This window comes from Panthera leo, chromosome D3 (genome assembly GCF_018350215.1).
Source record: "Panthera leo isolate Ple1 chromosome D3, P.leo_Ple1_pat1.1, whole genome shotgun sequence".
Classification (NCBI taxonomy): Eukaryota; Metazoa; Chordata; class Mammalia; order Carnivora; family Felidae; genus Panthera; species Panthera leo.
This window is the reverse complement of record NC_056690.1, coordinates 21,809,340-21,822,025: the sequence shown is the minus strand read 5'-3', so window position 1 is coordinate 21,822,025 and position 12,686 is coordinate 21,809,340. Positions and strand designations below refer to the sequence as shown.

At 48.5% G+C, this 12,686-nt stretch overlaps 1 protein-coding gene across 4 annotated transcripts in view; it reads left to right on the top strand.

The window, feature by feature from the left end:
* LIMK2 (LIM domain kinase 2) overlaps positions 1–11,944 on the top strand; it is a 59,531-nt gene extending 47,587 nt beyond the window's left edge. For 3 of the 4 annotated variants that reach the window (XM_042910094.1, XM_042910096.1, XM_042910095.1), the window contains 8 exons: positions 70–156; positions 1,598–1,729; positions 1,892–1,948; positions 3,834–3,899; positions 4,848–5,022; positions 5,984–6,039; positions 7,090–7,247; positions 10,173–11,944. In XM_042910094.1, coding sequence (XP_042766028.1) covers positions 70–156; positions 1,598–1,729; positions 1,892–1,948; positions 3,834–3,899; positions 4,848–5,022; positions 5,984–6,039; positions 7,090–7,247; positions 10,173–10,317 — 876 coding nt within the window. In that variant the 3' untranslated portion in view covers positions 10,318–11,944. Of the gene's footprint in view, positions 1–69; positions 157–1,597; positions 1,730–1,891; positions 1,949–3,833; positions 3,900–4,847; positions 5,023–5,983; positions 6,040–7,089; positions 7,248–10,172 lie in introns of those variants that run through there. The other variant, XM_042910097.1, reaches the window with a different exon arrangement.
* Positions 11,945–12,686: the final 742 nt, after the last annotated feature.

Genomic DNA, 12,686 nt, shown 5'->3' with positions numbered 1-12,686 from the left:
CAGTTGCATATATTTTCACATATTTCCCCGGAACTCTGCACCACTAATAGTTGTCCTCCTTGTAACTAGGTAACACACAAAGCCACGGGCAAAGTGATGGTCATGAAGGAGTTAATTCGGTGTGATGAGGAAACACAGAAGACTTTTCTGACTGAGGTAAAAAGGTGGGGTAGGGGTTAGGAGTGTGGTGTCACTCTTGGAAGAGGGTAGATCTTACTAAATAACGGTTTCAGGAGGAAACTTGTTTTATTTTGTTACTTTTTTAAAAAAAATTAATGTGGGGCACCTGGGTGGCTCAGTCGGTTGAGCGTCCGACTTCGGCTCAGGTCACGATGTTGCGGTCCGTGAGTTCGAGCCCCGCGTCAGGCTCTGGGCTGATGGCCTGGAGCCTGCTTCCGATTCTGTGTCTCCCTCTCTCTCTGCCCCTCCCCCGTTCATGCTCTGTCTCTCTCTGTCTCAAAAATAAATAAATGTTAAAAAAAATTAATGTTTATTTTAATTTTTTTAAATGTTTATTTTTGAGAGGGAGGGAGAGAGAGAGAGAAAGAATGTGTGAGGGAAGGGGCAGAGAGAGGGAGACACAGAATCTGAAGCAGGCTCTAGGTTCTGAGCTGTCAGCACAGAGCCTGATGTGGGGCTAAAACCCACAAACCATGAGATCATGACCTAAGTCGAGTTGGACACTTAACCAACTGAGCCACCCAGGCACCCCTAATGTTTCTTTTCGATAGAGGAGACAGAGTGCAAGCATGGGAGTGGCAAAGAGAGAGGGAGACACGGAACCCAAAGCAGGCTCCAGGCTCTGAGCGATTAGCACAGAGCCTGATGTGGGGCTTGAACCACGAACCATGAGATCATGACCTGAGCCAAAGTCAACGCTTAACCAACTGAGCCACCCAGGCACCCCTAGGTGGAAACTTATTTTAGAATCACTTTCTTTTTTTTTTTTCTTTTTTTTTTTTTTATGTAAACAATTTTTTTTTATAGAATCACTTTCTTAAAAGCTGGGCCGAAAATAGCGGTAGAGGAATATCCTGCCCCTTCTAAATTACAGCATAATGACCTATTCAATAAACATTTACTAAAGACAGCATGATCTGGGTACAAGGGATACAGTAACAAACGAGATGTGGTTCAGAGGAGCTTACAGTTAGTGGGGATTATGGACAAGAAAACAGGCCAATTTAGGACAACTAGATATTATACTCACCACCTGAACACCCTGCTAAGGGAGCCTGGAGTGGGGCCTTCCAGAGAATTGCCATCTCTTGAGCATTTACACATTTTTTACCACCTCTCCCAAGTTGTTCCATTCCTTTGGTTGGTACTCCTGTGGTTCAGGTATTGCCCTCCAGGCCTTTGTTTCACTCCTGGACCCTCCCATTCTAGTTCCCCCCAGTACAATTCCTAGAAAGGCAGCATCCCAGGGTGAGGCCTGTGAGGCATCCCTATCCATGTGGAGGTGTCCTGCCCCATCACATAAGACTGGAGGTAGGAGATGCAGGTAACAGTTATCAGACTGACTCCTTGGAGGGAAGGGGTGAGGAAGACATAGTGGAAAGTAACCATCCACCTTCCTCGGCCTTGTCACCCCCAGGTGAAGGTGATGCGCAGCCTGGACCACCCCAATGTGCTCAAGTTCATTGGTGTGCTGTACAAGGACAAGAAGCTGAACCTGCTGACAGAGTACATTGAAGGGGGCACGCTGAAGGACTTTCTGCGCAGTGTGGTGAGCACACCACCCTCGCTGCTTTGCCTACAAAGGGGCATGCTGAGCGTGATTGGGCACAGGCAGGGAGGGTTCACTGGCAGACGATATTGACCCATGGGGCCTGGACCACAAATGGGACAGGTCCTAACAGCCTCTGATGGGCATTCCCCCTTCCCATAGGACCCATTCCCCTGGCAGCAGAAGGTCAGATTTGCCAAAGGCATCGCATCTGGAATGGTGAGTTCTGCCAACAGCCCTGCCAGGTGTGGGAGTGGTGGTGAGGTGGTGATGGGGAGGGACTGCAGGCAGGCACTAGAAGGCAAAGACCCCATCCTGGGCAGCTTGTATGGGCTGGGTCAGTCAGCAGCTATTTATTGAGCTTCTTTCTGGGCTGTTGAAATTGCCCCCAGTTGTTTTTCTTAGCTCACAATCTACCTCAAAGAATTCCAAATCTTCAAGGGAAAACTGGAGAGGCAAACTAGTAGCGTCTAGCCACTGCAGGAGCTTGGAACAAGCAGGGAACCTCACTGCCTATGAAATCAGAGAAGGGGGAAGTGTTCTAATTGAGCCCTGAAGGATGGGTCAGAATTGGATAAAAGTTCCTCTTGGCAGAGAGGCACCAAGGTTGAGGTGATGATAGCAGCAAATACCTGGGAGGAGAGAGGAAGTAATAGTCTATTTCACCTGGGAAAGAATGATACCAGTTATATAGTAGTAGTAGTACCAGTGACAGTCGCTGAGTGCTTTCTGTATGCCAGGCACTGAGCTGAGGGACTGACATGCATGTATATGTTTGTTCCTCATGACAGCCCCGGTTTCCAGATGAGAAGCTGATGCTAGAAAGCTAGAAAGAGAGAGGAGCTTGGGCTTGTCAGTCTGACCCCAAGCCTGAAGCTTTAATCACCGCTCTTCATGTGGTGTCCATTAAGACAGTGTTGGTCTTGGGTACATTAAGGTCCCTATATTTCAGGCTAAGGAGTCTGGATTTTACTTAGGATGCTTAGGAAGCATCTTTTTAGACAGATGTAAAAGATGTTTAAGTAAGGAAGTTTTGTGAGCAGAGCTGTGCTTTTTTTGAGGTACCTAGAAGAATGGTGGTGTCACTTACCAGATACTGGGGAGGCAGTGATGTTGGGGAAACAGGTTTGGGAAGACCTAGTGTCGACTGAGGCTGATGTGCTGTTAGTGGGCATCAGCGTATGTAGAGAAGGCGGCTTTAAAAAGGGCTGACACCAAGGAGACTAGAAGGAAACAGCAGCCACACAGGAGTCTCAGGAGCAGGTAGCGTGGGAGAAGTTCTGGCAGCCTTTGGGGAAAGGACAGGCAAGCAGGCAGGTCACAAGAGCTACCATGATTCAGGAAGAGCTCCCTGGGTATGTGAGCAGAGCCAGGAGCCTAGGGGATGTAAGCATTATTGCAAAGGACAGGGGAGGAGGGAAGTAGCTCCTTCCACATTTGCTGGGGAAGAGAAAAGAAAAGGAAGTGGCTACAGAGAGTGACAGGAGCCAGGAGTGGAGACTAGGGGTGGAAATAGCAAAGACTTGTGTGAAAACATTGGGGTAGGAAGAGGGAGAGGTTAAAGTGTAGAAGAACAAGGAGGGTGCTGAGTCTCAGGGAAGGAGAATGTCAGAAATACAGAGCCAGCTGGCCAGGAGGAAGTCACTTCTCTGATCACTGGCAGTGAGGGTGGCTGAAGTCAGAGATTATGGTGATGATGGTGGTGAGGGGGACTGGAGCAGTACATCTGAGGACCTTCACTTCAGGTGGCCTGGATCTACATAAAATGGATAGAGGGGCTGGGGGCATGCAAGGGCCAGGGCCCAGTAGAGTTGGGGACTTTGGGAGGGAGCAATGAGGGTCTAGAGCAGCACTGGGTTGGGGTCAGCGAACCAAAGGATGGGCAAGAGGTGGCAGCAGGGAGAGAGAGGAAGCCCAGGCGGCCTTTGGCTTTCTGTTAGTGTTGGGACAAGGGGGTGACAGCAGGAGGCCCTTGCCCTAAGGTCCACGTTGGGTTCTGAAGCTGAGTGGGGATGGCCTGGGAGAAGAGCAGGCTCCCCCAGTTCCAGGGTCTGCATCTGCTTGAATTACTGGCCATTGGCCTCAGCTCGTACTTCTGTTCCAGGCCTATTTACACTCCATGTGCATCATCCACCGGGATCTGAACTCACACAACTGCCTTATCAAGCTGGTATGTCCCAACCATTCTGGGCTTCCCCAGGGCCAGCCCTCATGTCTTGTCACAAAGGAGACTGTCCTTCTGCTTTAGACCTCAGGTGTCACTAGGACTCCTGTTTTACCCTTCCTGCTGCACCTGATGCCCTCCCCTGTCTTCTGGGGGCTCTCAAACACATGCAGACACAATAATACCTCCTCCCAGTAGCAGCCTTTGAAATCCTTTGGTTAGAGGGGACTTCAGAAGTTCCTTAACACTACAAAGAGCCCTGTTGTTTTTCCTGGTTTCACCACGATAGTTCTGTAAAGCAGCTCACTGAGGACCCTATTCTACAACTGTGGCACCTTGAAGCCTCAGTCTAAGGCCATAGAGCTAGTAAATGTACAGTGGCCAGTTTGGGACCAGCGTTTTTTCCCACCAACCATCAGCTCTGGTTGTTAGCATGTCATTTCTGCGATTAACTTGGAATCTAGCTTCTCAGGTATCCACTAACTGGCCCTGGCTCCACCCTCTAGATCCACACTAAACAATCGTAACCCTTTTTCCACATGACTGCCCTGTAGCTATTTGAAGAGCTTGTCTCCCTCTAAATCCCCCCACTGACTCCTACACCTTATCCTTTTCTGTCTTATCCTGGTTCTAGCCATGCCTTAAATCTTTTGGGGAACTGGCAGGATGGGGTAAAAAAAAAAAAGGAAAAAAAATCCCTTTTCCTGCTTCTGAGTTCCACTCTGCAAGTCCCAGAGCCTTACCCCTCCAGGCTGCAGGGGCTCTGTTGTGAACACCCCCAAGTCTGGGAAGTCTGAGGAGCAGATACCAGACTGCTAGAAAACAAATAACTGAGCCTTATCTACCAGAGAGAGCATGAGCTATGACTCTCCTTTGCTACATACCTTTTCTCCCCTTCTCAATTTCTCTTGGGAATGTCCTCACCAAGTCCTGATCTGGCCCTTGTCCTACCAGGACAAGACCGTGGTGGTGGCAGACTTTGGGCTGTCACGGCTTATAGTTGAAGAGAGGAAGAAGCCCCCAGTGGAGAAGGCCACCACCAAGAAACGCACCTTGCGTAAGAATGACCGTAAGAAGCGCTATACCGTGGTAGGAAACCCCTACTGGATGGCCCCTGAGATGCTGAATGGTGAGTCCTGACACTGGACACTGGAGGCGACATGTCGCCAGAGGGGAGTTAGGAGCCACATCTTGCATCAGAGTCCTGGGTGAAGTGGAAGGCCAGGTACCCAGAGCTGACAGCTGGATGATTTTTATCCCTTGCCAGACTGGGCCTTATAAACCCCTTCCTCCCTGAAGTCCTGGGCTTAGGGTGAGATCTGACTGTGGCTTTTATGCCCCAAGTGTAGCTGAGAGCTCAAGCTGTTTATTGCCAAGAGATTTAGCCTTTTCTTCTCCCTGCTGAGAACTGAATTATGGTGCCCCCTTGTGGATAATGCTCAAACCAGCCAGAGATGCTGGCTGGGATTCTTGAAATATACAGGGTTGTGAGGTCTCAGAAATGGCCTGCTGGTTTAACCCTTTTTAGAGTCTTTTTTTTTTTTTTTTTTTTTTTTTTAAAGCTGTTGGTGATCTTTTTTTAATGTTTGTTTATTTTGAGAGAGAGAGCAAGAGAGGGAGAGAGAGAACCCCAAGCAGGCTCCACATTCAGTGCAGAGCCTGATGTGGGGCTCAGTCTCACAACTGTGAGATCATGACCTGAGCTGAAATCAAGAGTCGGGTGCTTAACTGACTGAACCACCCAGGCACCCCAACACTTTTTGGAGTCTTGTGGCCCAGAGAAGTTCAGCGGTTTGCCCAGGAACATACAGCTAGCTAATGACAGAGTCCAGATGAACCCTGATCCATTTCTCTTTCAATGTCCAATGTAGTTTCATTTTGGATAGTGTGTTTTATAAGATCTTTCTGAGGCAGCCCACCCAGGGCTGAGGAAAGATGTTCAGATGGTACCTCTCCTGGGAAGCCTTCAAGGCATCCCCATGGAGCCTCTTCTAGCCCTGGTTCTTGGCTGTGGCCTGGCTTGGCCCCAGACTCAGTGCAGAGCAGATAAGAGACCAAACCTAACAGCCTGCTCTCCTGTGTTCTCCAAGGAAAGAGCTACGATGAGACGGTGGATGTCTTCTCTTTTGGGATCGTTCTCTGCGAGGTGAGCTCCGGCCTGCACAGAGGCCAGGCCTGAGGCAGAAGGCCTAATGGCTCTGCCCTGCCTCAGAACTGGGACTGCTTCTCCTAACGATGAGTAGCTCACCATAAAGTCAACATGAATGTAGGGTTGTGCAGTTATCACACATCTGTTGACACATTTGAGTCTCATCAGTCCCATGAGAAGGACTGGGCAGGGTTTTTTCAGGTGAGGAAACTGAGGCTCAGAAAGGGGCAGCAGCTTGCTCTTAGTCGCATAGCCGGTAAGGGGCAGGTGAGACTCGGAACTCCACTAGGAAAGGCATGAGGCTGTCCATTTAGCTGTTGGGCCAGTGTAACCTTTGACTCTGATCCCCATTCCCCAGGCCCTGATAGTGCTGTTGCCCTCAGCCCCACAAGTGGAAGTAGCCATCACAAGAAGTGCTAGCCTGTCTAGCACAGTTCTAAGCACTGTGAGGTGTATAGGCTGAGTCTTGGAAAGATTCCTCCCCTTAGGAGCTTAGCTCAGTCTGTCTGAAAGCACTCAATCAAACACATATGTTCAGAGCCTTCTGTAATTCCTACAAAATGGTGAGTGGTAGAGGAGAGACAAGAACAGTTGGAATAATGGAAGGAGGGTTTTTTAAAATCATTTTCTTTAATAGAGATCAATTGAGCATATACTGTGTGCAAAGCACGAGGCTGGTGCCAAGAAGTTTCAGACATGCATCTGACCCAGAACCTCACTTCACAGAGCCTGAACTCTGGCAGGGGACATAGACACAAGGGCACACAGCAGGGCAGGGTGGGATGTATAGAAGCTCCTCCTCCAGATTTGAAACATTGTGCTTTTGCTACAGAGAAGTCTTTTCTAAACCCTCCTCAGTAACCAGACTCTCAGCTGAGAGACAAGTCTGGACTAGCAAAATTTGGGCATGGAGGATAGCTTTCTAACCTTGGTTTTTACCTCCCTCTTCTGCCCATCCTTCTTGTCCATACACCAATATCCCTCTCCCCTGCCCTATGGCCGCACACACCACAGCCCATTCCTGACCAGCCATCTTCTCACCTGCAGATCATCGGGCAGGTGTATGCAGATCCTGATTGCCTGCCCCGAACACTGGACTTTGGTCTCAACGTGAAGCTTTTCTGGGAGAAGTTTGTCCCCACAGACTGCCCCCCAGCCTTCTTCCCCCTGGCCGCCATCTGCTGCAAACTGGAGCCCGAGAGCAGGTTGGTATCCTACCCCTTCTCCCCAGCTCACATAAGCCTGGATGCTTGCCCCAGCCTTCAGCCATCCCCAAGCCCTTCCCAGGCACAAGGGTGGCAAAAGCCTTGAGCTCAAGAATACCAACCACTGAAGCCACCCTAACAACTCTGATGTGCCAGGTGAGGTGGTAGGGGGGACAAAGGCATTGTCATGAGTGACCTGGATATAACAAAGACACAGCCATGAAAAGAAATTTTAACAGAAGAAAATTCACACAAACCTGTGCCATTCCAACAGAATAAGTGTTCTTCACCTATCTATTCCAAACACATACATTTTTTTTCATATAGCTATAATCTCAGATAAAGAAAAAAATGTTTTTAAGTTTATGTATTTATTTTGAAAGCAAGAGAAAGGGTGAATGGGGGAGGGGCAGAGAGAGAGAGAGTCCTAAGCAGGCTCCACACTGCCAGGAAGGAGCCTGAGGTAGGGACCAAACTCATGAATCGTGAGATCATGATCTAAGCTGAAGTCGGATGTTTAACTGACTGAGCCACCCCTCAAAGAGAAGTTTTATATTTTGCCCTGCAAAAAATATACTACCCAGTCTTCCCATTTATCATTTTTGTTGACTATGTGAAATTCACTTAAGATATAGTCTGAACATATAATATACATAATATAGATATTCAGGTTTTTCCAGTTTCTCCTTACAATAGGTATTACTATAGTGAGCATCTTTATTCATTTAACTAATTTTTTCCTTTAAAGAAATATTTTTTAAATGACCTTTATTTATCTCAGGTTATAGTTTTCATTATTACCCTGGTTGTTTTCAAGTTTGTACATTAGAAAACTAGAATCTATACTTTTTTCTGCTCTCAAAAATCCTGTTTCTTTAAAAAAAAAAAAAAACAAATTCAAGCATTACTAAAATATATAGCACAGGAAGTATACATTTTCTATTATCTACTAACCAATGTGCTCCCCAGCACTCCTCACTCTCCTGCTCCATCCCCTCAAGATAACCAGTTGGCGGGGCGCCTGGGTGGCTCAGTCGGTTGAGCGGTTGAGCGTCCGACTTCGGCTCAGGTCATGATCTCACGGTCCGTGAGTTCGAGCCCCGCGTCAGGCTCTGGGCTGACAGCTCACAGCCTGGAGCCCGTTTCAGATTCTGTGCCTCCCTCTCTCTCTGACCCTCCCCCATTCATGCTCTGTCTCTTTCTGTCTCAAAAATAAATAAACGTTAAAAAAAAAAAAAAAAAATTTTTTTAAAAAAAGATAACCAGTTGGCACATAACCTTTATTTTAAAATGATTTCCAGGTAGCACCTGGGTAAGTGTCTGACTTCAAGCGCAGGTCATGATCTCACAGTTTGTGGGTTCAAGCCCCACAATCGGGCTCTGTGCTGACAGCTAGGAGCCTGGAGCCTGCTTCAGATTCTGTGTCTCCCTCTCTCTCTGCTCCTCCCCTTCTCGTGTTATCTCTTTCTCAAAAATAAATACATTAAAAAAAATTGTTTTTAATAAAAAATAAAATGGTTTTCAAGGTCCAGTTTAGAGTTGGGATTTGCTGGTGGGAGGCTTTACATTTTGTTCCTTCATGGGCCAAAGGACTGCAGTCCTTCACTAACATCAGAGTAAGACCATGAGGAGAAAATGTAAAGCTACACAGTATTTGTTTGCTAATATCCTTTCCTAGTCATTCTAAATGTCTGTGTTTAAGTCACTCAAAAAATATTGACTGAGTGCCTACCATGTGTTAGACACTGTCCTGAACACTGGAGTGAACAAAGCAAAGGTGCCTGCTCTCCTAGAACTCACATTCTAATAAGAAGAGATGATAAACAATAGATAGAATAAACTTCACTGAACAAAAGAAAGTGACAAATAGTATGGGGAAAAGAGCAGAGCTGAGGAAAGAGGATGTGTAGGGTAAAAGTTGTAATTAAAAAAAAATTTTTTTTTTAATTTTTTTTTTTTTTAACGTTTATCTATTATCGAGAGAGAGAGACAGAGCATGAGCATGGGAGGGGCAGAGAGGGGGGAGACAGAGAATTCGAAGGAGGCTCCAGGCTGTGAGCTGTCAGCACACAGCCCGACGTGGGGCTCAAACCACGAGATCATTGGCCTGAGCCGAAGTCAGACACTTAACCAACTGAGCCACCCAGGCACCCCTAAAAAATTTTTTAATGTTTATTTTTGAGAGAGAAACAGACGTGAGTGGGGTAGGGGCAGAGAGAGCAGGAAGACAGAATCCAAAGCAAGCTCCAGGCTCCGAGCTGACAGCAGAGAGCCCGATGGGGGGCTTGAACCACAAACTGCGAGATCATGACCTGAGTCGAAGTCAGATGCTTAACTGACTGAGCCACCCAGGCACCTGTAAGTTGTAATTTTAAATACGGTGGTGAGAGTGAGTGGGCCCCGCTGAGAAGGTGATAAGACGGTTAAACAAAAACATGGAGGAGGTGGAGTAAGCCTGAGCTGTCTTAGGGTTCCAGGGCAGCTAAACTGTTTCCATAGTACTGGGAACCCAGTGTTTGTTTTCCCTTTGGGAAGAGCTGGTGAGTCTGTGAAATGTCCTTTCCTGAGCAGATCTATTGATGTGAAGACAGTATAAGGACTGGAAAGAATCTTTAAAAAGGCACTTAAAATTATTGCATTTTCTCCAAGACATGAGAGGAGCTTTTTTTCTCCTGGACTTTCTTTTTTTAAGCTACCCCTTTGAGCAAGTCCAGCCTTTTCACAGTATTATCTCCCATCTTCACAACAACCCTACACAATAGCAGTAACATTATATCCCCATTTCCTGCAGAGGCACAGGTTAAGGGGCTTGCCCAAGGTCACACAACTAGGAAGTGGTTGAGATGCAGGCCTGGGTGCCTTTCACACCACCCCGTGGCCCTGTCCGTGTCTCACCTGCCTCTGACTCGCCCCTTTTCTTTCTAGACCGGCATTCTCAAAACTGGAGGACTCCTTTGAGGCTCTCTCCCTGTATCTGGGGGAGCTGGGCATCCCACTGCCTGCAGAGCTGGAAGAGCTGGACCACACTGTGAGCATGCAGTATGGCCTGACCCGGGACTCACCTCCCTAGCCTTGGCCCAGCCCCCTGCAGGGGGGCGTTCTGCAGCCACCATTGCCCCCTCTGCGCCCCATCTCTGCTGTGGGCAGGGCCGTCCGGGCTTCCTGTGGATTGGCGGCTTATTCAGAAGCAGAACAAGCCATCCCTACTACCTCCCCAGGAGGCCAGCGGGTGCAGCACCAGGAAACACATCACAGGTTTGGGGTTCTGGTTACTGTCTGTAAATCCAACACTCACCTGAAAGCTGTGAAGAAAGAAAAAAAAGAAAAAGAAAAGCCTGGCCCATGGGCTGGGGGAATCTGTTACTGATGACCACTCGGGAGCTCCCTGGCAGTGTGATTCTGGGAGGCTGTTGCTTACACTAATCAGTGTGACCTGGACCTGCTGGGCAGGATTCCAGGGTGAACCTGCCTGTGGGCTCTGAAGTCTCTGGTCGCACTGGATACAGGAGGACTTTAAGGGGGAGTATGGATGAGAGAGAGACTGGTGGCCAGGTGGCTATCCAAGGATGTGAAATGACAGTGGTGCTACCCCCCTTCCACCCCATGCCTCGCCCCCCTAGGGTTAGGGTTAGTTTGTGGTGGAACTGGCCAGGAGTCAGGGAAAGGCTAGTTTCTACTCATCTCCCAGGCCTAGGGGCCACATCAGTGTGAGGGGGAGCTTCCGCCTCATGTTCACAAACTACCGCTCTTGCTGAGAGCTCCTGGGCTTTTCTGCCTACAACAAGCACTCACCCACAAGTGCAGGAAGAGGCTAGGGGCTAGAAAGGGGCCCTGTCTTCTAGAAAGCCCATATCCTGGCTGCTGTCATTCATAGCCTGGTGGGCACCTCAGTCAGAAGCCCAAGACATATAGCTTAGTGTTAGATGGGTTCTGGAGGATTGTGTGGCTTGCCACAGGCTCAGTGTATAAGCCAAGGGAGTGGGAATCTCAGCAGTCTCTTGGTCTTGTCCTTGTGGCAACCACTGCTCACTCTTCACTATGCCTGGTCCAGGCAGCAACCTAGGCAGGAAGAGGTGGTGGCAGAGCTCCAGAGCTGGGATGCTGGAGGAGACCACTCCCTGAGCTGGCCTTTCTGGCTTCTACCTCCCTTGTTGGTTGGCCCAGCTCACTAGCTCCTGGCTGTATCTTCCTGACACAGCTGATGGGTGCTGAAAAGCCCCAGAGGCACCCTCCACCTTGGCTTCCAGAGCTCCAGGGACTCTTCAACACAAATAGATTTGCCTCCTGTGAGCTTGCACCATATTTAACAAATTGGGAATGGGTTTGGGACATTACTGCAATGTGTGGTGGTTGTTTTGGGGATGGGGGAGGTGGTGGTGGGGAGTGATCCAAGAGAGTGGTTGATGTTAAAACTATTTTGTTGCTGTATCTGTTGGGTGATATGTGAAATATTGTACATAGACCTGATAAATTGTGGGATTAGATGTCATCTCTGGACAGAGTTTACCTGCTATATAGACCATACTTAATGTGTGGAGTGTGCAAGCTTGCTGTAGGATTGAGCCCTGGCTCCCAGCAGCCCTAAGTCAGCATTTTGTGGCTGGTTGTGCCTCAGTTGTCCCCAGCAAGCATGGGAGTGGTGGGCCCACGATGGGCCGTTGAACAGACCAAATAAATTAAGCAGTTAACATAACTGATGATACGGAGAGTGAGAAAGTGACTTGGGGCTTGGCTCAGCAGGAGGAGGGTACATGTGGAGGGTCTGCTGGCCACTTTCAGGCCCCACCCTGTGACTCCCCATAGCAGGAGTTCTCACACACACCCAAACTCTAATCCCCTCTTATATAGACACTAACCTGCTCCAGAGAACATGCACATCCCACCTGAGGCAACCCAGTCCTTCAAGCAGGTCTGACTCTCACTTCCCAGCCAAGTGCTTCCCTTGGGTCCATATACTTCCACTCTCTGATGCATGTACACTCCTATAAGCCTGGATATCCTCCCTGCAGGGTTGGGTGCCACCTTCATAAAGGGAAGAAATGAATGCAAGTCACCTCCACACCTTGTGTTTTCCTATAAATGCTTGAGAGAAGACCTATTCTTCTACACATGGGAGATGTGAAGCATTGGGCAGGATATTATCTGCCTAGTGGGATCCTGGACACAGTACAAATCCATATACCCTTAAGTTCAACTTAAGGACAGACTCCAATTCCTGGCAAAACTGATATTCTAGGGTGCCCCTTATTTGTAGAACTACAGAGCAATGTCTAGGCATGGACAGAGATCACCCTGGGTATTCCTAGAGGCAGAGAACATGTTGTTGAAATCTTGTGCTGAAAGTCCTGTTGGTAACTTCTTCTAGAGCTCTAGGAGTTCCACTCCACTCCCCTCACCCCACCCCACCCCCCTCCCTCACCATCCCCAGGGGCCTTTCTC